The sequence below is a fragment of the Sarcophilus harrisii genome, chromosome 3 (assembly GCF_902635505.1).
Source record: "Sarcophilus harrisii chromosome 3, mSarHar1.11, whole genome shotgun sequence".
Lineage (NCBI taxonomy): Eukaryota > Metazoa > Chordata > Mammalia > Dasyuromorphia > Dasyuridae > Sarcophilus > Sarcophilus harrisii.
This window is the reverse complement of record NC_045428.1, coordinates 564,128,486-564,156,408: the sequence shown is the minus strand read 5'-3', so window position 1 is coordinate 564,156,408 and position 27,923 is coordinate 564,128,486. Positions and strand designations below refer to the sequence as shown.

Here is a 27,923-nt window from a genome sequence, read left to right as displayed (position 1 = left end):
CTTCTATAAATTGTGTCTACATGTATTTATAAATATATAAAATAGCTACCTTCTAAATTAATTAAAACTACATTTCTTTTCGAACAGTGACCAGAAATCATTAGGGGTGGTTAAAAAAAAAAATCAGCTCCCCATGAAGGACGGATCTGAGGGACCCAGGGAACAGGAAGGAGCAGGCAAAACCAGTGTGCTCCCTAGCACTACTGTTCCATTCTCTCCTAGTGGATCAGTGCTAAAGAGGGATAGAGAATTTCACAGAAGACTCTGAATTAGGAGTTAGGGTCCAAATTTGAAAGGGCCACCTGTTTCTACCCCAAACTCTAGTATTCTTAAGACAGCTTTCTAAGCCAGCTCCAACAACTAGAGAGACAAAACTTTACACTAGACATCCTTCCCTCTTGTAGTAACAAATAAAAGTGTGCTGCACCCAGCTCCAACAACTGCTAGGCTTAGAAAGGACAAGAAGGGTGAGGGCAGGAGGAGAGGTGAAGAGGTAGCTGTGGAATTTGCCAGAAAAGTTGTGCGCTCCCCTCCCCCCCTCCCCCCTCCCCCCCCACCCAGAGATTCTGCTACTGCAAGCCAAGGAAACTAGAGACAACCCAATGGATCCCAACATTTTATTCAATTCACAAAGTATTTATTTCATCACTTACATTAGGTGTTTGGTGCTGAAAATATAAAGACAAGACCCAAACGGTCTCAATATACAAATAACTACAACATCATTACAACCAGTGTAAGGGACCAATGAGAAGGAATGATCTCTGGAACACAATGGTCAATGTTTGGTACCATAGGGAGAAAGTGAAACAAAATGAAATGTTTTTCAAAAGAGTGTATTTGGCTATCTGTCATATCAAAGAAGAACATAATTAAAAAAAAAAAAAAAAAGACAGCCTCATCCATTGGGAATAATTAAACTAATCTGTGATTGGAATTAAATGGAATATGATTTATAAAAAAAGAAGAAATACAACAAAAAAGAATCATGGGAAGACTTAAATGAACTGATACAGAGTGAAACAGAGTGAAGTCAGTAGAACAAGAGAAACAAAATAAAATAATCAAAATTAAATGCTGTGAAGTTCTGCCCATGTATGGCTCCGAATAAGGGATATATAAAGGTATTTCTCCCCACTTTCCAGGTGACAGGGGAATTATGAGTGTGATCAACTACATATCAGACTGTCAATATCTTGCCTAATGATGCTAAATTTTATTTTCATCTTTGTTATAAGCGATTACTCTCTGGGAAGGGAAGGAAGAATACACACTGAAATGCAGGTTTAACATGAAAACAAGATACCAATAAAAAATGTATTCTAGAAATATGGGCCTAGGAAGACAAGTTTCAGCTGTTGGAATAACTGCTAGAGTGATTCAACAGTAGACAGGGTAGAGTAAGTTCCCCTCCCAGAAACTGGCTAGATGGAAATCAGGGCATGTAGCAAGCAGAAGGTCCAGGACAGAATAAAGGGGGAAGGTGGCAGCTACAGCAGAAGGGAAAAAGCAGTAGACGGCATGAAGAGGACAAGATTGAGCATCTGGAAAACACGTGGAAACCACAAACTGGTGCCATTGTGATATAAAAGGTACTTTTAGAATGAGCAAAATGAGCAACGCCCGGCCACTCGAGCTATAAAATCTCACGTTAGACTCTCGGTAATACAGAACCTGCTAACACCTGAACCAGATTGGGCTTCCTTCTATTGTTGGGGGGGAGGAGGAGGAGAGAAAGATCTGCTAAGCAAACTGATGGGGTAAGCTTCTTTATGTGGGGCACTGAAAGCGACTTCTTAGGAGGAGATGTGCTAGGCAGGCTCTTCTAAAACAGTCTTCACTAAGCATTGTCAATCAAATCGGTAAATGGGCTTCTCTCTTGGGCAGAGCCAGTGTTCTCAGTAGGGCAGGCCTTGCTGCTCCCCTGCTGATAATTCCACCGCTGCCAAGGCCTAGAGAGGCATCCACCTCACCCTTTCAAGCCCAGAAAGCCTTTTCTGGATCTCCCCATTTCTCCTCTCAGTCCTGTGCACCCCCCTAAGGAACTTTCAGGAATATCACTTACACCAGTAGATGGGCACTAAGGAGGAGTGGAGAGAGAGCAGCCTCAAGAGGTTTGGGGCCAAAGTCTTCCAGAGACACAACTGGTCAACCATGGGCAAATCGCTGAAGTCCTAGAGCCTCCATTTTCTCTTCTGCACAGGAGAGACCACAAGGTTTATTATACAACTCCTCTTTCTGGGTCATTGGGATGAAATATGTTAAGATTCCCTTGATCCATAAAGGGCAGAGATCAAGTTTTATTTCAACTCTGTTTCTTCCCCACAGAGTCTAGCACAGAGTTCTGTACACAGCAGGTCTTTAATGAAATTTTTTTTTCTCGAATTACTGAAAGCAAACAGGTCCCTGAGGCCCTCAAATAACACGATTATTGTTTCTAGTCTGGTTGACATTACTGTGTGTGTGCACATGTGCACACTTGCATCTATCCTTTTATTTATGTATTTACTAGATCCATGATTTCACTGGTGTAGCTGTTCACTGCACTTTTTCCAGTGCAGGTGAGGTACCTGCTCTACTACTCCTCATCCTACAGAATTCCCCAGTCACTGAGAGAAGTTACATACCTTGCTCGATTCCCCCAGTCTGTGTGTCAGAGGCAGGCCTAGACCCTGTTCCTGAGGCCAGCTGCCACTTTCTCATTATTTGTCTGATTCTGCCTTTCTTTCTCTCTATAAAATATGTGTAAATTTATATCTACTTTTATTAATATAAAAATATTTATATCTACTTTTATTAATATAAAAAAATCCTTTAAATTAAGAAAAACTTTAAAGAAAAAAAATTTCTTTATATTATGATAATTACCATACTTCAGACACTCCAAATAAGTTTTCCTGTTCTTCAAAAATGAAGGCCTAAGAGAAAACTCAGTGATGTCCCACATAATAATCGAACTGATTAGGACAAATAAGGGAAACTCCCAAACTTCCTACCATCATTTCTATAGGATTCCCGGAGGAGCACTAACATAAGCATCAGCTGTGGCTCAAACAGAGATCTCTCTAGGTCCCAAACATTGCCCCGCAGTTTTACTTCCACTTCAGCTAGGACTGCTAACTAGTCTCTCTGTCATGTTCCCCCTTCCAACACCGGCCAGTATTCCTACTATAAAGGGATCTCCAGACAACCACACTCCACTCCAGGCAATTACAAATTATCTATCAAGGAAGAACTATGTAGAGAAGAAAGGCTCTGAGGGTGACACAACAACTTTTTTCAAGTACCTGCAGATTGGTAAGTGGAAGGGTGATGGGAATCTGCTTGGTATCCTGACAGGGAAAAGTGCCTAATAATTGGAGCTGTCCCAAAGCGGAATCCAATTCCACAAGCTCCAGGACTGCCACGGAAGGTAATAAGAGCTCACTCAACATCTTCAAAGGAAAGCTAAATCCCTAATGGGTGGGTTTATTGTAGATAGACATGCTTCTTTTCTGGACCTGGTTCGGTCTGGGAGCTGAGGTGGTTTTCTCATTCTAAAATCTGATGTTCTGTAATGGGACTTGTCCTCTCAGGCTTGTTCTCTTCCCTCCCAATATGCCGTTTCTTACTAGTCATTTGTGAGGGCCACAAGCAGCCAGGAGGAGAAATTCTGTCCAAAAAGTGTGTCACCTTGATGTAAAGTATGAAATCAGATTATCCTGGTGCTAGTCAACCTACAGTGGTCATAAAAGCAGCCAGCCACAGCCTCAACTCTGACCTCCTGGTGGTAGGGAAAGCCACAAGCTGCCTCGGCCTTAAGCAGATTGGCATCTTTACCTTTTCATGGAGGAGATACCGTCCCTTGTTTGGAAGGGGGGAAAGGGTAGGCCCTGCTCAGCTTTCATTACTATCTTAAATATCTCAATCAAGAGCCTTCTAAATCTCCTCCCTTCCAGGTTAAATAAGCTAAGCTTTGCAAGCCCTAACTGGCTTATAATGCACCACTGTGGAAAGTCAAGAACTGTGACCAGCAGCACCTGTAAAAACACTCTGAGGAAGGATGCTGGGGGGCACAAGGGGGAGGCGGTACACAGCTTCCCAACCACCAAGAGCCAGGTGTCCTAATACACAGTCCTGGACTTCTGGTAAAAAGCCGCAAGAGGCGCTGAGGGGCTACCACCCGGCCAGACTGCTTTCTCTTTGTCCTGCTGACACCCAAGAAGCCCAGAGGCCAGTATCCCCCAATATATGCGGCGCTGATGCTTTGTGGTTGTCAGTCTGGTCCTGACTTGGCAGGTCTCTTCCATTCCCAGGCTCTGGAGTGTGTCCTGCTAGAGAACAGTTAGGGGTTTTCTGAATTGCCCCTCACCAAGTCCCTGAGGCAAAGATAGCGGGACTGCCTCTTTTCCCTTCCATGCTTCCTTGGGGTTTCTACTGGTTCTCAAACACCCAAGCTACAGAAACAACATTTTTTCTTCTTCAAAAATTCTAGCCACGGGGGCAGCTAGTGGTGCAGTGGATAGAGCACCAGTCCTGAAGTCAGGAGGATTATAATATCTATAGTAACTTTAGACATGTGAATCATCCCTAAGAGTTGCTGGAAGGGCAATACTGTGAACTGTCACTAAAAATGGAAGGAAATCTGGAAGTACCAGTTGGCACAGCAATGTACTTTATCCAAATGGCAGACTGAATTCTCAACGCTGCAGAACCCACTGGTAATCTCTTCTGGTGGCATCTGCAGGAGAGGAAGGGGACACAAAGGCTGTGTACTGTCAACACCTCCAGGGTGCAGATTATAACTTTACCTCTGCACTTATATGAAAAAGAACCAAGAATACAAAGAAACAGCCATAAAGGCTAAGCTGGAGAATGGAGGCAGACAAACTGGGCAAGGGGGGAGGCCACACCAGAGTGGCTCCTGGGCTAGCAAGGGCTGACTGGCACCAATCCTGCCAGGGTACCAGTTTCACAGATATACTCATGATGAAGACCTTTTGCCCCTTAACTTGGAAAAATGATTTCGGTTTCTGGGAACATAGGAGAAATGCAAGCTGCCAAAATTATTTTCTTAAAGATACTGACCCATGTTCACACAATGGACTGATGGATTTCCATTCACTCCAGATGAGTATTTATTAAGCCCTTAGCATGTGTGCAATGACTGTGCTGAAGACTCAAAGATGAAAAATAGCAGACCCTATCCTTATTCATGGTATAAGAGGACAGGGAAGATAAAATAGGTGTATAAAACATGGGATTTCCTCAATATAAAGCACTTTCAAGGCTGACACAGGACTCCTCTTCCAAGAGTTGTGAACAATAAGAATAGACATATTCAGATTCCTCTTTTATTGGAGAAGAAACCTGAAGCTTTGAGAAGTGAGGGGCCTTACCTGCCCAAGCTCTCACAACCCCAAGATTCCAGGTGGTCTGATCAAAGCTAAGGTAAAATGCAAAGAAAAGAGCTGAGAAATTGCACACAGCTTTTACCCCAGCCTGTCTAAAGGAGATATAGGAGTCAATTTTTAGTCAGATAAAAGAATGGGGGAAAGTCTATTTCCAACTTTTCAAGAAGGTTTAAGTAGATCCTTATCCAAGTGTATGTCACCTCAAGGGCAAGACAGTCTATGCAGGGGTCCTCAAACTATGGCCCACAGGCCAGATGCAGCAGCTAAGGATGTTTATCCCCCTCACTCAGGGCTATGAAGTTTCTTTATTTAAAGGCCCACAAAACAAGGTTTTGTTTTTACTGTAGTCCAGCCCTCTAACAGTGTGAGGGACAGTGAACTGGCCCCCTATTTAAAAAGTTTGAGGACCCCTAGTCTATAGAGTGTGGAGGGGAAAGAGAGATGATCTGGGGAAGATAGAATCCCTTCAGAACACCTGACTTAGGGGAAATGCAAGCCCTTGGCCAGAGCTTCCACGTGGCAGAAAGTTTCTTTCGTTGGGAACATTGAGATGGCTCCCTTAAGTGGAGCACCCACAAAAATGTCCGAGCTGCTCATCCCATGTGGGAGCCAGGGAAAAGGAATGTACAGTGGTAGTTCAGCTAAGGCTGTGAAAGGCAGCCACCATGTGAATACAGTCCTGATCCCCAGCACTGGGCAGCCATGTTCTGTGTTCATGGAATGGATTGCCGAATGACCACTCCAGAGCACACAACCACTTACTGAGTATTAATTCAAGAAATATTTTTAAGCATTCAATAGGGGCCCTATGTTGGGCACAGAAAGATACACAGGGAAAGAATGACAGTCATTACATTCCAACAGATCAGAGTCCTTCAGAGAACTTGTGGTGGAGTGAGTGAGCCCCGAAGAGAGAAAAAACCTCTTCTATTTCCCTCTCCCTCCATTCATTTGATCTGAAGCAGTACTGGTCCAATTGGGTTCAGGGAAAACTGCTCCTTCCTCTCCCCCCTACCCCCCAATTTATTTTATTTAAAGAAGCAGAGTAAGAAAAAAGAAACACAGAAAAGGAATAGAAAATAAAATCAAACAAAAGAAAACATTCAGGCACATGCCCCAGTAGAACATCAAGGATTCAAGATATATAAAGACAAATATCAGTTCAAGAAAGTGTATATGTGTGTGTGCATGTATTAGTAGAATAAATTATATTCAAGAACGTTCCTCTTTTCTTTACTTCCTTGTAAATTGTTCTTCTGTTCTCTGATGTGCACCTTCTTACTTTATTCTTTTTCCCTTTTTTCATCTCCCTACCCTGCCCCCAAGCAGACTACAGTTAAGAAAGGATATAGTTATACACACACATATGTAGATACACCCCGCCCCCCTTTCCTATTCCTGCTTACCTTCTGCTTTATTAATTCTGCTTCTAACTTAGTTTGCTATTACTTCATCTACCCTCATCCATGGATCCCTCCCTTTTCTTCTCACACTCTTTGGTTTCTTCTCTGCCCATCCCTCACCCCTTATTTCTTTATAGATTTTGGAAGGTGCTATACCCTTAATGGTATATATGTAGTGCTGCCTATTTAACCCACTCCTGATGTGAATAGCTTTTCAGAACTACCAAGCCCTCCTCCCTCTTCCCCCTTCTAATGCTTCTTCTATTCTTCCTCTGCATCTCATTTGTATGACATAATTACTATTTTTACCTTAACTCTGCCCCAACCTTTCTTTTCAGCTATCATATTGTTGAGGTGAATGTGAAACAAAAGCTATAAATTTCCCATGTAAAAAAACAAAGAAAAAATTTATGTTGAGTTCCTTGAAATTTATCAGAGATTGACTTCTATATGTTAAATTTTCTATTAAATTCAGGTTGATAGAAAATCCTGAAAAATCTGCAAGTTCACTGATGTCCACTTTTTCTCATTCGATATTATAAGTAATTTTGCTAGATTGCTATTTTTGGCTGCAGGCCTAGTTCTTTTGATTGTTTGGTAGGTATGATTCCAGGACCTGTGGTCTTTTATTGTGGATGCTGATAAATCCTGTACAGTTCTAATTTGTAGCTCCAGCATATTTTAATTGTTTTTTTCTTGTTTCTTGCAAAATGTTCTCTTTGATCTGGGGTTTTTGACATTTGGCAATACTGTTCCTATGTTTTTTCCACAAAGGATCTCTTTGGGATGGTGATCAGTGGATTTTTTCTATTTCTATTTTCCCCTTATGTTCTATTATTCCAGGATGATTCTCTTGGATTATTTCTTGCATTACTGTGTCGAGGTCCTTTTTTTGGTCACAACGTTCAGGCAGTCCAATTATTTTTATATTTTCTTTTCTTGATCTGGTCTCTATATCTGTAGTTTTTCTTATGTGAAACATAAGATTCACATTCTGTTCCATTTTTTCATTCTTTATAATGTTTTGTTATTTCTTGGTCTCTCATAGCTTCATTGGCTTCCCCTCGCCCAATTCTAATTTTCAAAGAGTTATTTTTATCTTTGAGACTCTATCTCCTTTTCTAGTTGGTTAACTTTTTTTTCATAATTTATTTTTCTTGGATGGATTTTATTTATTTGATTTTTCCTCAGTGTCTCTCATTTGATTCTTAAATTCTTTTTTGAGTTCTATAAATTCTCTCTGGGTAAGGAGCCATTTCCTGTTACTCTTTGGGGTAGAAGCTTTTTTTTTTTTTTTTTTAACTCCAGTGTTCTCTGAAGATGAACCCTAGCCTTCCCTGTTCTCATAGTATGTTTCTTTCTTTTTAGCTAGTTCATTTTTTTTTTTTTAATAAGAGGTATTATTAGTGTAAACACCTCTAATCCTGGGAGGAGGGGTGTTGTCCCTGCCTTTGCCTCAGCTCTCCCCTGTGACCAAGAGCTCCACCTTTATGTAAGTGCCCCCAGCCCCAGCAGGGCCTGGCACAGCATTCCCCCCACAAACAGTCCAAAAGGTGAATGTCTCTATGGTTCCTGGAACAGGGGCTCTGGCCACACCAGCAGGCCCCAGGGCTCCCCACTTGGGGTTTTTTATGAAGCTAGCCTGGAGGTGTGTGCACTTCAGACAGGTAAATTCAGATTTTCTCAGGTTGTATCCAAGAACCCCAGTTCTGCCCCAAGTCGTCTTGATTTTTCCCCAGTCTATGTTCGCCCTGAGGTGCAATTTGTTTTATTTGTGGGGAAATCTGGAGAGCTTGAAATTTACTACCCTAGCCCGCCATCCTCCCAGAATCCTCCAAACTATTCCTTTCCTTAAGAAGATGAAATGAAGACTACACCTTCCAGACAGAGCCCTGAAGAAGTCCCATATTTCCTCTTTTTGAAAAAATCAACTCATTGGATCTTGACTCAGATGCAGTCCTACTTAAGTTGAGGGCTTCACCTTTAAGTGAAGGGCCCGCAGATCTGGGTTCTGCCTTGGGAACTCGGCCAGGACAGGGAGGGAAGTGGATGGAGATGAGACCCCCAAAGGGCTCCCCACATGATGTCCTGGATCTATAGGGCCCCCTCTGCCTATCCGATGCGGCCTGTTCGCCCAGCTAAGTGCTCACTGTGGAGTGAGCCATTACAAATCTGCCAGAAGCCTTTGGCTGCTGGACAACTTTTCTAAAATGGCCCCTCAGATGCAGGCTCTTCTCTGGGGGTCACTGTGAGCAGTCAGCAGAGGCCTTGTGGGGTTTGTCTAGATAAGTAAGTACCCATTAATTCAAGCAATTCTCTCCCCTGAGCTTCAGAGACAGAACTAAAGGCAGCAAAGTGGGGGAGAAGACAACTGGCCAGGGAGTCTTATCATCCAGTCTGGGCTCCGACTTTGCTCCTTACTTATGGGCCAGGTAATATGGGCGCTTCACCCAAGTCTTCTGAGTCTCTTTTTCTGTGGCATCAGGGAATGTCACCTCCAAACCTAGAAGTTATGAGACCAATGGGCACCGTGACAACCAACTAGCAGCCCACTCAGCCTGCACCTGGACAAGCTTCCCCACTGATACTCTTCATCAGGCTATTGTCTGGCCTTTGCCAGAAGCCCTCTAGAGAGAAGAAGCCCAGCTGCAAAGAACCTTTCCCCCCCCCCCCCACTTCTGTTTATCACACCTGATCGTGCTTCCATTCTTGTTTCTTCTCACTTAGTCTTGTTGGGTGGTCTCATTTCCCAATCCCATGTAAACTGTGGGGTGTTGAAGGAAACAGAAGCTCTGAATCTAGAGTCCAAGAGAATATTTTGCTTACAATACTTGAATAACTGTATTTTCAGATAATTCTTTTGTGTTTCATTTTATGCACTTAAACATCATGATTCCAAGAAGGGTTCCATTCCATAGGGGAGGTTCAGGATGCCTGGACTAGAGGATCCCAAAGGTTCTTCTGAGCTTAGCACTGCAAGGATGAGTGCAAATGTGACCATCACATTTGTCCCCCTGACAACGTGAGACCACATCTCTGGGCAAGGTTGGCCTGAGCCTGATGCGAAGGGGCAGAGGATGTCCTCACATGCCGGAGCCCTGGGTTTGCACCACCCAGATCACAACAAGGTCCCTTTGGATGTGGCAGCTGAAGAATGAATGAGCAGGTCTGCCGGGAGCAGCCTCCAGTGCGGGATAGGAGATTAGGATCCCGGCAAGGTTCCTGTCTTTAAGAGGCTCTGGTTGTGAACTGATCAACAGGGTTGACAAAGAAACTGAGGCTCAAAGGCAGGTCAAGACTCCAACTCCAAGACTTATATGAAATGATGCTGAGTGAAGTGAATAGAACCAAGAACATTAGCAACAAGATTATGTGATGATCAACTCTGATGGATGTGGCTCTCTTCAACAATGAGATAATTCAAATCAATTCCAATAGATTTGTGATGGAGAAAGCCATCTATATCCAGAGAGAGATTTAGGGGACTAAATGTGAATATAACATAGTATTTTCACCTTTTTTGTCATTGTTTGTTTGGATTTTTCTTTATAATTTTTTCTTTTCAATCTGATTTTTCTTTGCAGCATGATAAATATGGAAATATGTATAGAAGAATTGCACATGTTTAACAAAGATTAGATTGCTTGCTGTCTAAGGGAAGGGGATAGGGGAAAAGCAGGAAAAAAACTTTAGAACACAATGTTTTGAAAGGATGAATGTTGAAAACTATGTATATATTTGAAAATAAAAAAGCTGATATTAAAAACAAAAGAAAATGAATACCCTTAATAAATTTCAAATGCAGATGAAACAGAAAAAAAAAAAAAAAAGACTCCAACTCCAATAGTCCCAGTCCCAATACAGGGATCTTTCAACCTAGACTCAGTTGCTTCCCAAATAATAAGTGCCATTGGACAAATGGGAATGTGGCAAGAATATGGTATCTGAAGGCAAATGCTGGCCCTGCCGCTTCCAAGCCGAGTGACCCAGAGCAAGTCACTGCACTTGACTGGACTTCACTTTCCCTATCTGAGAAGTGGCTCCTAAAATCCCCCATCCCCATTCTAATGCCTATAATCCCTAAAGGCATCCCCATCTCCTTTTTCTGCTCTAAGTGGGGATTCACCACAGCAACCTGAGCAGACCCCTTAAGGGAGCAGTGGCCTCATGGTGCTGAAGTGCTTGGCCAGGAAAGGGCAGGGTGATCTGCTGGGACCCCCCTCCCTCCCCACAGTCTGCAAGCACTCCCGGCCTTCACACTGACCATAACGAGCTGTGCTTAGGCCTGCCCTTTCTATTTTGGGAGGGGACCTCTCGCTACTAAAGGAGGAATATGCTGAGACCATCACAGATCAAGTTATCAGCAGCCTGGTCAAAGTATGAAGTTATTTCCTCTACCTCAGACGTATGCCCATGAACTCTTCCTACAAAGGACCCTTCTAGGACAAGCCAAGAGTACAGGCTGCTTCGAGTTCGCCTTCTCTAGAGGTAGGAAAAACCTGGATGCCTAAGGGCCAGGCCAGGCCTCAGTGCCACTGGGGAAGCCACAGAAAGTGCCAACCTGTACACACATGGAGGATTTTTGAGCAGATAAGCAGATTTAAGGCTATTTTTGTTTTGCATTTAAAAGGCAAAAGGATTGATGGCCTGGAGAAGCTCCAATTCTAAGATGTGAATGCCTCAGTTGAGGGATCCAATATAACTTCTGCCAAGATCTGGCTCACCCTGCCAACAAGCAGAGGTGCCAGGGGAGGTCAAAGACATTTGAGAGCTGAAGGGGCTCCTCCGGCTTTTCCAACTTAGACCTTCTTCAACAAGTCTCTGCTCAAAGATCTCCTAAAATAGGAAGCTATACATTTATTTCTGAGATCCCTTAAGTACAGAGAGAGCCCACCAAGGTACATCAGAACAAATGAATGGATGGATCACAAGTACCTGGCATTTACTCAGGCTTCTTGGGTTGCAAAATACTTTATAAGTACAGGTGCCACACAATCTTGTAAGTACCCCAACTCAGAAGGTCCATATTTCAGGACAAAGGCACTTTCACTAGCTGTAGGTCTGATATCAATAAGGACATATTTCTCAGTCCCCTGTGCTAAGGTGACAGAATTGTGGATTCCTGTGCTAGAAGTCGTAGCCAGTGTGTCTATTTGTCCTCTGCTGTCAAAAGAGTAAAAACATCTGAGTTTCCTTAAAAAAAAAAAAAAAATCTTACTACCCTAGAGAATCAACCAAAAAACCATTAGAAATAATCCACAACTTTAGCAAAGTTGCAGGATATAAAATAAATCCACAGAGTTCATCAGTATTTTTATATATCATTAACAAAATCTAACAACAAGAGAAACAAAGAGAAATTCCATTTTAAAATAACTGCTGATAGTACAAAATATTTGGGAATCTATCTGCCAAGGGAAAGTCAGGAACTATATGAGCAAAACTACAAAACACTTTTCACACAAAGTCAGATCTAAACAATTGGAAAAATAACAAGTGCTCTTGGATAGGTCAAATGAATATAATAAAGATGACAATTCTATCTAAACTAATCTATTTTTTTAGTATTATACCAATCAGACTCCCAAGAAACTATTTTACTGACCTAGAAAAAATAACAAAATTCATCTAGAAGAATAAAAAAAAGGTAAAGAATTTCACGGGAATTAGTGTAAAAACAAAAAACAAACAAACAAACAAAAAAACCAAATGAAGGTGGCCTAGCTGTACCAGATTTAAAACTATATTATAAAGCAGTGGTCATCAAAACCATTTGGTATTGGCTAAGACATAGAGAAGTCGATCAGTAGAATAGATTAGGTTCACAGGACAAAACAGTCAATAACTATAACAATCTAGTGTAAAAACCCAAAGATCCCAGCTTTTGGGCTAAGAATTCACTATTTGATAAAAATTGCTGGGAAAATTGGAAATCAGTATGGTAGAAACTAGGCACTGACCCACACCTAATACCATATACCAAGTAAGGTTAAAATGGGTTTATGATCTAGATATAAAAAATGATATTAAAAAAATCAGAAAAACTTAGGATAGTTTATCTCTCAGATCTGTGGAGGAGGAAGGAATTTGTGGCCAAAGAGGAACTAGAGATCATTACTGATCACAAAATAGATAACTTTGATTACATTAAGTTAAAAAGTTTTTGTACAAACAAAACTAATGCAGACAAGATTAGAAGAGAAGCAATAAAATGGGAAAACATTTTTACATTCAAAGGTTCCGATAAAGGCCTCATTTCTAAACTATATTGAGAATTGACCCAATTGACTCAATTGAAACAACTCTGAGATACCACTACACACCCTCTCAGATTGGCTAAGATGATAGGAAATGATAATGAAGAATGTTGGAGGGGATGTGGGAAAACTGAGACACTGATATATTGTTGGTGGATATATCCAAACATTCTGGAGAGTGATTTGGAACTACACCCAAGGGGCTGTCAAACTGTGCATACCCTTTGACCCAGCAATGTTTCTACTGCGCTTATATCCCAAAGAGATCTTAAAGGAGGGAAAGGAACCTGTATGTGCCAAAATGTTTGTGGCAGCCCTTTTTGTAGTGGCAAGAAACTGGAAACTGAGTGGATGCCCATCAATTGGAGATTGGCTGAATAAGTTATGGTATATGAATGTAATGGAATATTATTGTTCTGTAAGAAATGACCAGCAGGATGATTTTGGAGAGTCCTGGAAAGACTTACATGAACTGATGCTAAGTGAAATGAGCTGAACCAGGAGATCATTATACATGGCAACAAGAACACTATATGATGATCACTTCTGATAGATGTGGGCTCTCTTCAATAATGAGATGATTCAAACCAATTCCAATTGTTCAGTGAAGAAGAGAGCCATCTACACACAGAGAGGATTGTGAGAACTGAGTGTGGACCACAACAAAGCATTCTTACTCTTTCTGCTGTTTGCTTGCATTCTGTTTTCTTTTTCAGGTTTTTTTTTTTCCCCTTCCTGATCCAATTTTTCTTGTGCAGCAAGATAACTGTATAAACATGTATACATTTATTGGATTTAACATATATTTTAACATATTTAAGATATATTGGACTACCTGCCATCTAGGGGATGGGGGGAGGGGAAGTGGGGAAAATTTGGAACAGAAGGTTTTGTAAGGGTCAATGCTGAAAATTTACCCATGCATATGTTTTGTAAATAAAAAGCTTAAAAAAAAAAATCTTACTAGCCCCATCTGACAACCAAGGAAACTAAGGCACAGAGGGGAATTGACTTGCTCAAAGACATCTAGATCCAAACATGCTGCCCAAGCAGGTTGGAACAGGTAGGATCTCTTAATCTGGCCTCCCGCTGGATTTCCAAGGTGCCCAAGTCACTTTCTCTGAAAGTCTTAGTTTCTTCCACTATAAAATGGGGACAATAATGCCAGTAGGATCCATTTCATAGGGCAATATATGTTAAAAAAAAAAATAAATAAAAAATAAAAATTCTGTAAACCTTAAAGCTTCCCAAGGATCTAAGATTTTACAAAAGACCAAAGCCAGATCAAGCAAAGAAAGGTATAGTTAGGGAAAGTAGACTGTCCCAGCCTGGCTAAGTGCTTCTCTTTAATACTCATCTGCAGTGGGGCCAAATAAATTCCCCTAGAGTTCCCTGGCAAAAAGATCTAAGGAATGACATTTCCTTTCTGGAGAATGTTGGCAAGTCTTTAAAATTCCTGTCAGTCTAAAATCTCTAGCCTTTGTTGTTGTTGTTGTAAAAACAATATCCTCTTCATTATTTGGGGCAGGTGTGCATGAGAGGAATGCTTACAATTTGCACAAAATAGTTTACCTAATTTCCACAACATCTGATTAATCATTGGGTATGTGAAACAAAGGCAACTATTCTGAGTTTCCAACCAACTTTTAGGATTCAGGAGAAAAGCATGAACTTTCTAAACTAGGAAACATTGCAAAGGAAAAAACTACAGGTGGATATGACTGTAATAATCTTGCTTTAACAAATATTTTAATTCCAACATAAAATAGTGAGCTCAAAAATCACCAGTTTAACTATAATGACATTGATGACAAAAACTAAAAGAAAAAGATTGTTTTTTATACCAGGCATAGTATCTGTCAATAGAGGTTGAGCATAATTTGTTTAGAATCACAGGTCTACTGCAAAAGAGACATGAGAGAGGCCTGAGAACATAGGCTATGTCAGAGCTGGGAGGGAAACCTTAGAAAAAAGAGTAGGACTGGAAGGAATCTTAGAACAGACTGAGAGGAAAGGAAAAAAAGTTAGTTTAACCTCCTCATTTTGTAAAGAGAGAAAAGGTTCAGAGGGGGAGAGGCTCTTCCAGGATCACACCAAGAGAGCCCAGGACAGAGCTGGAACTCAAGTTTGTCCCCACTGTGTCTTGGCCAGCGGTTTCTCCATTCTTTCCATGTTCCTTCCTCCGTCTTATACAGTATTTAATTGACAAGATCTTAGAATAATTCCTTCTAAGTTGAGGTTAAAAATGTGCCCAGCACAGTCCAAGACATTTCACATTCTGCAGGAATTTCCGGCCCAGATTCAAGGTCTGTGGGGACATTCGGTTAACAAGAGTATTTGATGGAAAAGGGTGGCCTGTTCTGCAGGCCTTCTGGACAAAGAGGGTCCTGATCATGCTTTCCTCACCTTTCCAGCCTGCCTACGGCACAGGGAGTCATTAAGCCTGCTGGCCTTAGTTCACAGCGTTGTGCTGTTCCTCTGCTGGTGCCGGGCATTTCTCTGGCCGTCCCTCATGTCTGGACTGCTCTCTCTCATCTTCCAGCTACAACCATGTACAGGAAGCCTTCCCCACCCCCCTCTTTGCTAGAGCTTTCCCTCCAACTGAACCCGTCCAGAGCTTACTTGTGCATACTTGTTTGTGCACTGTCTGCTCCGTTAGACTGGGAGCTCCTCAGGCCTCTCTCTGTAAATCCTGCTTAGCAAAGTGCCCAGCACACAGTAGGCACTTCCTTAATTTAAAAAATTAATACACATTACTTAAATAAAAAACGGCTTACTCATATGAGGAAAGGATATGAGTATCCTAGAACGCCAACCCAGATCCCAACTTTTCTGATTTATAACAATAGGGACAATACCTTTGCGATTTGCACCGTGGAATGCCCCATCCCACCATACTGTCCTGCTCCAGTTAGCAGGGCCAGACAGTCCTGTACCCATAAACCTCTCCCAAATACGCCCCTCTCTCCTCTGGCACAGACCCCCATCACCCAAGCTAATACAACAGTTGCTGTGGGGGAGAGGGCCCTGCCTGTCTCAAAGTCTCCCCCTGTTCTGATCGGCCACGAGGGATAAAGAGCAGGGGTGACTTTGCCAGCCCCTGCTAACCTCCGGTGTCTTCCTGTCATCTCCAGGATGAAAGACTCCTCTGCTTAGTCTTCAAAGTCCTCCCTAAGCTTGCTCTCCCCCCAATCTTTCTGGTCACCTTCTACGCCCTGCACACGCATGGAAATACAATGTCCCTGATCTCCTTTCTATGGCTCCAGATGCAGACGTTCTCTCTGGCTATTCCCCATGCCTGGAATGCTCTCCCTCCTGGATTCTCTGGCCTCCGTTAAAGCCCCAGAAAACCTCACCTTCCACAAGAAGCCTCCTCAGTCTCCCTCCCTGCCAGTGCCTTCACCCTGCTGATTATCTTCAAGTTATCCTGCGCACACCTTGCCTGCATAGTGTCTGCAGGCTGTCACTCCATTAGACTGGGAGTTCCTTGAGGGCAGGACTAGCTTGTGCCTCTCTTGGTATCCCCACCCTTAGCACAGGGCCTGGCACATAGCTAAGCTAGGCTGCGTATGAGCAGAAGCTGCCTCTTGTGTCACACTCCCTCCGACCTCCGCTGAGCCTGCTCACCTCCTCAGCCACCTTTCCCTTTACCAAGCTCCCCTTGCCCAGCTGCAAATGCTCTCCCAGACTGGAGGGATGGCAACCTTGCCAACAGCAGGTCGGCTCCTAGAGTAAAAGGCACACTCCAGTCTGCTAGCTCCAAATCTCCAAAGCCAGGCACTTACCAAATCAATCAAGTCACTGAGGTTCTTCTCGATTTGCTGAGGAGGCAGGCGCCTCATCAAGTCCAAGGCACAATCCAACTGCTGGTCACTCTGAGAAGGGAAAGACAGAAACAAATCAGTAGGAAAATAATATTAGTTAAGATGGTAAAAATAACAGCTGACCCCCAAATACCCCAGAACCTCAGCAATACAATATACTCAAAGGATGAGCCTTGGGTTTTTCTCTATTATGAATTTAACAATCACCAACAAACATCTGAATATATAAAAAAGATTGTCTACAAAAGTCTAAGCTTCGGTTATATCGTTTTTTAAAGTGAATATTAAGCTCAAGATGATAGTATTTACAAGTTTGAGACCTCCTTTTCTGACATGGTCAAGATGTTGATTTTTTTACTCAACTGTATAGCCATGTTTTTCTAGTATGGAAAAGAAAGTCAATAAAGAATGGAGATATGCACTTGGACAGGTAATTCATTGAGTTAATACAAAAGCCTAGAATGGTATTGCAAATAGATAAGCTGGCAAGCCCAAACAGAATTACATCTGACAAACCACACAGTTCTTTTGATGCCCCCCGAGATGTTATAAAAGCCCATCTATTTAGCACTTCTGTCCTCACAAGAGGGGATAACGAAAAAAGATCCAATTACAGGTAGTTCACAGACAAGACACATGGTGAGCAAAGGAATCAACATAATACCAAGGTAAGCTTGCATATACAAGGCATAAGAGGCAAAGCTACATTCAAATCTGGGTGACACTAAATCTAAAATTATTTTGATTACACTACGTATTCATTCCTAACCTTGTGAACTGAATATGACACTCACAAACTAAATTCCCCATTTTGTGAAAACCTTCACAGGTAGAGCCCAAGTTGGTTTGAACAGTCAGGATTTCATGAGATTACAGACCATGGCTTAGCTAAAGGAGCTCTAGGGAAACATCTACTATACCATCTTCCATTGCCCCATGTTATAGATGAAGAAGCTGAACCTGACGGAAGTCAGTGTCATATAAGTGACATTATATGAGCTGACTGTCACCATCTCCAGAGCACTGTTATCCCGATGCCATCAGATACTAGTTATATAACCTTAGGCACATCATGTGACTATTCCAAGGTCATTTTCTAATACAGAAAGATATCCTGTCTACCTTCTAGGTCTACCTTAACTATGAGGAAACTCAAATCAGATAAACTCTGTGAAAATACTTCATAAACAACTATTTGAATGCAATATATTCAAATAAATTACGAATTAAACACCCATTACAAGCAAGTGTAGAAATATATTCAAGAAGTGAAGAGAGATAAAGCAGGCCTTCCCCTCTGCTTACAATCTAGTAAGTTTCCCTAAGTCCAGCTTATTATTCTTGACTGTGAAAGTACCTCCTTCTCCCCATCGTCACTGGCCATTCATTTGCAGAATCTGGTGCAACATTGTACACTACGCCACAAAAAAAAACCTTTCCAAAGCAGTCTTGTGCCCAAGACGGTATTTTACCCCAGAAGCAGCTCATACTAACACCCCAGATAACCTAGAGCCAGCATGTTAAATTCCAGTAATCAGGAACATGGATTAGTCAAGTGGATGGATTAATGCCTCCTGATATTGAGAGGGTCTGCACCATAGCTCTCAGCCTCTGCCAGGATCTGTGTGCCCTGTGAAGTCCTTTTCATATCATGAGAATTCCCAACCAAGCTAGGCCAGCCTTGTCTACATAATAGTAAAGTTAGTCTAAACACTTCAAACCAAATTGATTCAAAGTCTTTAAGCTATGGTCACAAAAAATTTTCCCTCTAGATTGAGTGAAAGCAGCCTGACTAAGAATGTGTTCTGAAAATCTTGCAATATTACCCATGTATAAATCCTGTAAATAAAAGGCTATTAAATAAAAAAAAAAAAAAAAAATCTTGCAATATAAACCCTGCAGATTATTCCCAACCTGATTTAGCCCACCTGCTAAGACAGTTTACTCAGGTGTGGCTGTGGCAGCCACAGGAGCTCCTTGGAGTCACAGGTGAGAGCTGAATGCCACGTAATCACCAAAGGGAGCCCTGAAAAGGGCTCGCACCAAGCCCTCACCCAGAGATGCAAATCCTCCTGAGCTTCCATTCACCCTGCTTCTCCAATACAGATACCCTAAATGGGCAGTATAGGACAAGTAGAACCTACAGTTTAAGAGTTGGATAATAGGCTGGATTTGGGAAACGTCACGATACTTGTAGTTCTATGCTACAAAAGCTTGCTCTATAATTTACTTGCTTTCCTTTTAGATCCCTCTCTATCTCCTATACTTTCCAGGGCTGGCTTCATTCTAATACATCCCCTGATTCAGTGGTTTTCGAGCCAGAATTCTCCTTGCTCCCTTATAGTCCCTTTCTGATCCTCCCTCTGCTGTCATCTCCTCTGAGGTTCACGCTGTGCAAATTTATCAAGCCAAGTTAACAAGCATTTATTAAGCACTTATGAGGGGCCAGGCATAGTGCAAAGTACTGGAGATACAAGAAAAAGCAGAAACAATCCCTGCAGTCAAAGGGCTCCCATAGTAATGGAAGAGACAACATGTAAATAACTAGGTCAATTCAAGACACAGACCACAAACAATGGGCTGGTGACAAAAAGAACAATGTGAAGAGAGCACAAGGAAAGCCCCTCCAAGGGGGGAGGCAGGGACTACAAGGGATATGGGACAAGAGGTGCAAGGCTGGGCTGGAGGGAAGGGTAGATGGATAAGCTCCTGGATGAGTTCATAGATCCATAGGCATATGGGGACATTAGAACATGCTCCCAAGCCTTCCTGACCTAGCAACGGCAAAGACTTTCTTCTCTGCTTAGTTCAGAAGAGGCAAGGGTGAGATTTTCACAAAATTCCAATTATTCATAAAAGGAGTCCAGACTGGCCTATATTAAGAGAGAGAGAACTAATCTGCCATATTTCTACATACAATTAGTGTTTTCAAGGGATTAAAAAGCTTGTTCCCTTTCCAACAAAGTCAAACATGACCCTATCTTTCTTCATAGATAAGAAAAGGCAACCTTTTTTTTTTTTGTCAAGTAAACTACATCCCAATGAATTCATGAAATCTTACTATTATAGACTTCCATTTGCAGACCAGCCACCATCACCCTTTAAAAAGTTCAATCTGGCATTGTTGGTGGAGTTGTGAACGAATCCAACCATTCTGGAGAGTAGTTTGGAACTATGCTCAAAAAGTTATCAAACTGTGCATACCCTTTGATCCAGCAGTGTTACTACTGGGCTTATAATCCCAAAGAGATCATAAAGAAGGGAAAGGGACCTGTATGTGCACGAATGTTTGTGGCAGCCCTTTTTGTAGTGGCTAGAAACTGGAAACTGAGTGGATGCCCATCAGTTGGAGAATGGCTGAATAAATTGTGGTATATGAATATTATGGAATATTATTGTTCTGTAAGAAATGACCAACTGGATGATTTCAGAAAGGCCTGGAGAGACTTGCACGAACTGATGCTGAGTGAAATGAGCAGGACCAGGAGATCATTATATGCTTCAACAACAATACTATATGATGACCAGTTCTGATGGACCTGGCCATCCTCAGCAACGAGATCAACCAAATCATTTCCAATGGAGCAGTAATGAACTGCACCAGCTACACCCAGAGAAAGAACTCTGGGAGAGGACTAAAAACCATTACATTGAATTCCCAATCCCTATATTCATGCCCACCTGCATTTTTGATTTCCTTCACAAGCTAATTGTATAATATTTCAGAGTCCGATTCTTTTTGTACAGCAAAATAACGGTTTGGTCACGTATACTTATTGTGTATCTAATTTATATATTAATATATTTAACATCTACTGGTCATCCTGCCATCTGGGGGAGGGAGTGGGGGCTAAGAGGTGAAAAATTGGAACAAGAGGTCTGGCAATTGTTAATGCTGTAAAGTTACCCATACATATAACCTGTAAATAAAAAGCTATTAAATTAAAAAAAAAAAAAAGTTCAATCTGTTTTCTGCCACGTGTTCAGGAACAAACTGTGCTCCAGGGCTGTGCTGAAGAACTCTCAGGCAAACCCCAAACCAACCCACGCTGCTCGTCTAGAGGTCGTATGGGGAAAACTGCACATTCTGGATTAATAATCATTGTTTTAAGTGTTTCTCCCACTGACTGATTGTGCTCCAGCTCTATCCCTGGAGAGAGCAACCATGATTATAACCATGCATGGAGAAAGATGTCTCAGCAAGTCCAAACAGACATTCCCTTTGGATGACTCAAAACCCTATTAAGTGGCCTAAGAGATGGTGGCAAAGGCCCGATTCCTTTAACCTTTGGGGACCCCCCTCTGTTACAACTCATCCTGGCTCACTAGCACTATCTAGGGCAGGGTGATTTTGTAGGAAGAAAGACAAAAAGAACTTTTATCATGATTAAAGGCACAGCGCATCACAGGTCACTCCCAAGAATCTCAAGCGAGGTTGGCAAGAGCAAGATACTGCTAGAGCTAAGAAACAAGGGTGAACAAAGGACCTTCCTCCACACCCTAGGTGATAATCAAGTTAATTAAGAGGCAAAGTAAGAAGAGAAAGGGGTATACATACTTCCTGGCATCTCTGGACTAATTAGTAATTATCTTCAGCAATTTGGGAAAGTATTCTATCTACCCTCTCTGTACTTCCTTACCTTCTCAAACAACAGAGGAATCAGGCATATGTCAATAGACACAAAAATATATTTAATTGGAAACAAAAGTGTTCATCTTAAAATCTCAATTTAATGGATTGTTTAGAAATGCATTGCAAACTGATATAGCATTAACTAGAAGAAATTGAGCCCCCATCTTCATTTTTCTTGATGATCTCATAAATGCTTAGGTTGGAAGTATGGCACATGATGCAGAAGTTAGGCACCAGCTCTTCCCAGCTGTCCCATTATCTCACTCCTACTCCTGGCTTGGACTGAGGATACCAGCTTCCCCATCATTGTTCTGTGTTCTCAAAGTAGGTAACCGAACAAGCATACCAAAAGCCCAGCTTTGAGAGGGAGCTCCTAGCTCAAAACAAATGAGTTTTTTTAAATGAGGAAAAGGTTCTCGGAGCACCTTCTAACAGACAAATGTCTGGTTACCCTGTTAGTTGAAAAATGCAGCTATCTTGGGGTGGCAGAGGGCTCCAAAGCCTTTTCTGGATTATTTCAGATTTATGGCTATCTTCTACAACAGTGGTATCAAATACAAATAGACTCCTGGGCCCATAATAACTTAGAAAACCTCAAATTGACATTATCTGTGTCATACTACACATTCTTATTTATTTTGTTAAACTTTCCCCAGTTACAATCTAATCTGGTTCCTCCTTCCTTCCTGGACTTCTTTTTTCAAGGGCCGAGACAACCCCTGAGTCTGATGTAACAGCCAGATAAGTGAGGTGCTACCTTTTCCCCCCATCCAACGACCACTTTGATCAGATCCCTTACTTAATTCCTAAGTATTCAGCATCTTATATTTGCTAGGTGCTGAGGCTTTAAAGATTAAAAAAAAAAAAAAAAAAAAAAAAAAAAACTGTCCTCCAGGTGTTAAATTATACACCACAGAACTCATTAACAACCCAACAAAACAGAAACTCTTGGTCCCCTCTAAAGCCCGGCTCCAATCTACCCTTTTCTGCCCTGGCTCGCACTACTCATTCTCTGCAATGGCCAGACTCTCCATCTTCATCCCCAGCTGTCATCATGCCCCTGTCTCTTTTTTCCCCTCTTTTTCATATAATCCAACTCTATCCCCTACTCCTCCCCTCTTCCTCTGAGACCCATCTCCTCCAGAAAGTTTTGCCCAAATTCTACTTCTTGTTGCATTTTGCCTGGACTTCTCTTTGGACCTTATAAGAATGCAGGTCTGAGTCAAGAAGACCTGAGTTCAAATTCTGTCCTCAGACACTTCTTAAGCTTCCTGGCTTTGGGCATGTCACAACTTGTTGGTTTCTTCAACTATAAATGGGGATACCTAGTTCTCAGGGTTATTGTGAGAATTAAATAATACTGGCAATATCTGAAAGAAGCTCTTAGCACAATGCCTACCACATAGAAAGAATTTAATAAATGCTTGTTTCCTTCCCCCTTTGCACAGTTCAGTCCAATGCAATTCAATACGTATCTCCTATATACAAGGTACTAAGGATATAGATATAAAAATGAAAATTGCCCCTGCTGCTCTCAGAAAGCTTACACCTGACTGAAACATTTAGTGATGGGTTTAGATGTGTTTTCTCTCCTATGAGACTAATAACACCTTAAGAGCAGGTGTAGGGGAGAACCTGCACAACAAAGACGCCAGATAAATGTTTGTTTCCCTTTGCCCAGAGGACTCTCTACGGCAGAATTTGTCATCCCTGCCAGGAGAGGAGGAAGCGAAGGATCTGCTCTATACAGTGTCTGTCATGCCTTTCCTTCTGGGGAGATCCAGGTTATCTGAAAACCAGGCCAAAAGCAGTGGTTACTTCCCCCCTAGATCTTGTTTTGCTGGCTTTTTAAAAAACGGGATCTTCTCTGCAATCTGAACAAGTGTCACAGGAGCTCCTCCCTATTTAGAACTTGCTTTCTTCCATCTCAGACCCACACCAACAGCTCTGGGACCCCAGAGAAAGCCTAATCATTAACCTTCACCAACTCCTGGCCATTCACACTCAGGGCCTTGCAGGATCATCAGGTCATTCAGAGAGGGCACGGACCTAAGAGATCATGGCCAAGCTCCTGATTCTACAGAAGAGTAAACTGAAGCACAGAGATTTAGTGATTTGCCAAAAGAGGCATAAACTAACATATGGCAGAGCTCAGAAATTGTCTGACCCCAAAGAAGGAGGCTCCACTCCATCTGGCATTTCAGAGCATCAGAACCTAAAGCTACAAGCCAGGTCCAGGAAAGCCTTAAAGGTCGAATGTACTTCCTGACCATGAGGAGGGATTTCCACATACATGCCTCCCCTATGTGTATTTATTCCAGTGTAAAACTTTTTTTTTAGCACCTCTACACATGCAAGCCCCATGGCAAATCCTACTTCTACCATCAGCAGACTGTTTCTTCTTACCCAGTTTTCTTCAGGAAGTGAAAGAAATGAAATGAGTAGCTTTAGTCATTCCGACTCCACATGACCCTACTGGGGATTTTCTTGGCAAAGATACTGGAGAAGTTTGCCATTTTCTTCTCCAGCTCATTTTCCAGAGGAGGAAACTGAGGCAGTAAATGGGATTTACACAACTAATAAACATCTGAGGCCAGAACTGACCTTAGGTTGTCTTGATTCGGTCAGTGCCACTTAATGCCCCCACTTTCTACACTACACAAGTACATTTGGAAGTTTTGCAAATATCTGGCAGACTCAAGCCCAATTGTTCCAGGCTATAGAACTTCACAGAAAGATCCATATGTCTTGATGAAATGTTTTCACACACAAGGGGAGAGGAGACAAGTTAACACTACAAATGAGACATGGAACAAAATTTTGGGTGATCCAATGATAGAAGAATAGCTAAGATACGGAATAAAAGACATGGTATCTCAAAAAAGTCTGACAAAAGCAGAACAAGAGAATCTGATAAGAAGAAATTAAACTGAGGGCAGCTAGGTGGCACAGTGGATAGAGCATCAGCTCTGAAGTCAGGAGGACTTGAGTTCAAATCAGATCTCAGACACTTAACACTTCCTAACTGTGTGACTCTGGAAAAGTCACTTTACCCTAATTGACTCAGGAAAAAAAAAAGATGAAGGAAGAAGAGGAAGAAGAAGAAGAAAGAAAAAAGAAGGAAGAAGAATCATTGCCAGTGATACTTCACAGAAAAAAGTCCTGAAGATGTTAGTGAACAGCAAACTCCATTCATCAATGGTCTGAAATCTGCATTAACAGACATCTCCTATACAGAAATATGGCACTGAGAGCCCTGTTGTTCTCTGGTTCTCTGTTGTAAGACCATAGTGGAATATCATGTGTACATCAGAAGGCTAGAGTGCATCAAAAGTGAACAAAAAGAAAGGAGAGGCTGGGTTAAGGATCCCTTGAACAATCTGGAGAAACTTAAAACTTTGGTAGAGGAGGAATTTCTTCACAAACAAGATTCAATGGACTCAGCATAGTCTCACTAGGTGGTCATTCCCAAATAAAGCCAACAGATCCCCTGTCTCCATGACTTGTCCACCTACAAAGTGGCATCTACCTCTAAGGGACAATTGGAAATCCTTAGGGTCTTTCCACAACAGTTGATAAATTCATAGCTTTTGAATTCCTGCTCTTTTAGGATTCCAAAAACCCTAATCTATTTCTAGCTGCTAGCCTACATAAGGATTTTTAGGCTGTTATCTTCTTCCTTTGCCTACCTTTCAGATTTTCAAACATAATAGAAACAGTAACAAAAGTTCTCATTTACATAACTCTTTACAAGATTCTCTCACTTACAGTACAGTACCACAAAGACTCAGGGAAGCTGGGCAGATCATCTAGGACCATACAGCTAAGTGTCTGAGGCAGGACTGAAACCCAAGATTTCATGCCTCTAAATTCATCCCTATTCTACGATACCAAATAGACCTTCAAGAAGATCTTGGGGGTGATTTTGTCCATCTTGCTCATTTATGGACAGGAAAACCAAAGCCAGAGATATAAAACAATTACCAAAGTTCATCTGGCTAGTCTGGTTTAAGAGTCAAGAACAAGGCTCTTTTAATTGCTAATGGAGGGCTTTGGCAATTAGGTTACAGTTCAACATAAAAAGTTAGACTTCCTTACTATCTTATTTGATGAACATTTACAAGGTATTTATTGTTGCTTAGCTTTTATTCCTGGATAATTAGGACAATGTGAACAAAAATAGTTCTGAATGTGAATGAACAATCATATTACCATTGAGCCTCAGCCTTCTCAGCAGTAAAATAGGGACAATGTTTAAACCATAATTTTCTAAGACTGTTGTAGAGTAGCACATGACTTATTACCTTAAAGCACTATTGAAAGGTGCACTAAAGTCAAATGGAAGTGAGTTGCCTTTGGGTATAAACCAAAGCTCAAAAAAAGCAATCTTCTAGAGCAAACCTTCCAAAGCAGGGCAAGCGACAGACTGACCAACCACAAATTCTGCAGAAATCCTGTCACCTTTCATCAACAACTCCTTTTGATAAAATTAGTGTATGCATGTACAGTTCATGTAATATTCATGAATACTATGATGGTCATGATGAGCTCTGATGCCACTTTCTCCAAAAGGTTTTTCTCATTCCCTCTAATTGTTAGTTCCAACCCCACCATTCTGCAGAAAATGTAGATTTAGATACATAGATATGTTTGGTGCAGCCCTATCTGTGAATTAGAACACTTGCATTTTACAGAATAAGAAATCATATCAGGGAGGCTGAGTGCTTAACCCAGGACCTTACAGGTAAGTATCACAGATGGGATGGAACCAAGCCATTGATCTCCACTATACCATGGTCCCAGAGGCTAGCACAGGATCTGACACATTCCAAGTGCTAAACAAATGCTTACTGAATGAACCAAAAGCTGTGAAGTCCTTTTGACAACATTCTTCTTTGGTGGATCAGAAAGTTTCCTGGACTCCTATCCCATGGCACAGTCTAACTATATGATTTCCCATTGTCTGTTCATTAATGTTCCACAGATGTCCTGGACCACTTTTTCCTCCTTGGTCTGACGAACTGAGTGACTAATCCCTCCACTTGGTTAAATGACAGTTGAGTGTAAAAACACAAGCACTCATGAGCAGAGCATGCCAATTCTATAACATCAACCATCCCAAGCTATGAGGAGGAGCCTGAAAAAAGATTTTCCAGGCAAGAAAAACTGGGAAATGGGTGGCTGTGCCTCTGCAAGAAAATACCAACTTTCTTTTCCAATCATGGAAAAAGCCGATTTGGATTAAGGTGGTGGCCCCTGGCCAATAGGGATAGGGATGAGAGAACCATTTAAGATGGCTTAATGCAATGAAACTTCTTCCTAAAAAGATTTACAAGATGGATTAGACCAAAGATCTGCCATTTGGACAGAGGATTCTGACCTCCTCTTGACATGGTTTTTCAAGAATGTGTACGTGTCAGGGTTGAGAAAAGGAGCTATAATGGAAAGATCTTTGAGATTGCTTTACAGGAAGTGCAAATTAATAAATCTGAAAGAGAACAGAAAGATTTAAATGCTTTAGGATAAAATCAAGATTCTGCCAATGCAAATATTTCATATGGAAAGTAGTAGTAGATGTGAGTCCAAAGAAAGGTCTAAGCTTGAGGGGGAAAAGCTCATACAAAAAGCCAAGGCAGTCTATTTCTCTTCTAGGGTGCTTGGGCTTCTATTTAGGTGTTTGTGCATTGATAAATACAAGGACCTCCATTTAGCACTCTTATGTCCGTTTTATTCTGTGTGACCTCTCCTACCCTCTTGGGACACAGCATATCACAACATGGGCACACTAAAGAACCCCAGAGTAGGGACATCCTGAATAAGGTGTACCCTCCCTTTTCCCCACAACATACTCAACCTTTAGTTAAATAGACCATGGGTAAAAGGAAAGCCAATCCAGATTGTTCCAGGATAGCCTGTTCCAATTTAGGAAAAGCTTTAAATGATGGGGATCTTTTCTCTTACCTAGCACACTTTGCCCAGCATCCTCAGATCAGAAATCAGAGACTTCTGCCTTAAAGAATATAATACTTTCAACTGGGAAATTCCCTCCCTGGAACCCTAGTTGCCCAAATTTCCTTCATCTCCTTCATCAACCATCCCTTCTTGTCTAATTCTTCATGATCCCATCTTGGTTTCTCTTGGCAAAGAGAGTGGTATGCCATTTCCTTCTCCAGCTCATTCGACAGATGAGAAAACTGGGGAAAAGAGGGCAAAAGTGGACCTGCTCTGGGTTACACAGCTAGCATCTGAGTGTCTCCAGGCCCAGCACTTTATCCACACTTGACCCTGAGTTTGGCTTCAGTAATGATTCCCATCACATTTCCCACCAAGTTTCTCATTGGCTACCTGAGCCCACCCTACCTCTAACTTTCTAGTTCTGAGATCATAATCACAGAACGTTGTGACTGATACTG

At 41.8% G+C, this 27,923-nt stretch overlaps 1 protein-coding gene across 3 annotated transcripts in view; it reads right to left on the bottom strand.

The window, feature by feature from the left end:
• Positions 1-27,923, bottom strand: part of CAPZB (capping actin protein of muscle Z-line subunit beta) — a 163,890-nt gene that overhangs the window by 73,560 nt on the left and 62,407 nt on the right. For all 3 annotated transcript variants that reach the window (XM_031962736.1, XM_031962735.1, XM_031962734.1), the window contains exon 2: positions 16,839-16,928. In XM_031962736.1, coding sequence (XP_031818596.1) covers positions 16,839-16,928 — 90 coding nt within the window. The remainder of the gene's footprint in view (positions 1-16,838; positions 16,929-27,923) is intronic.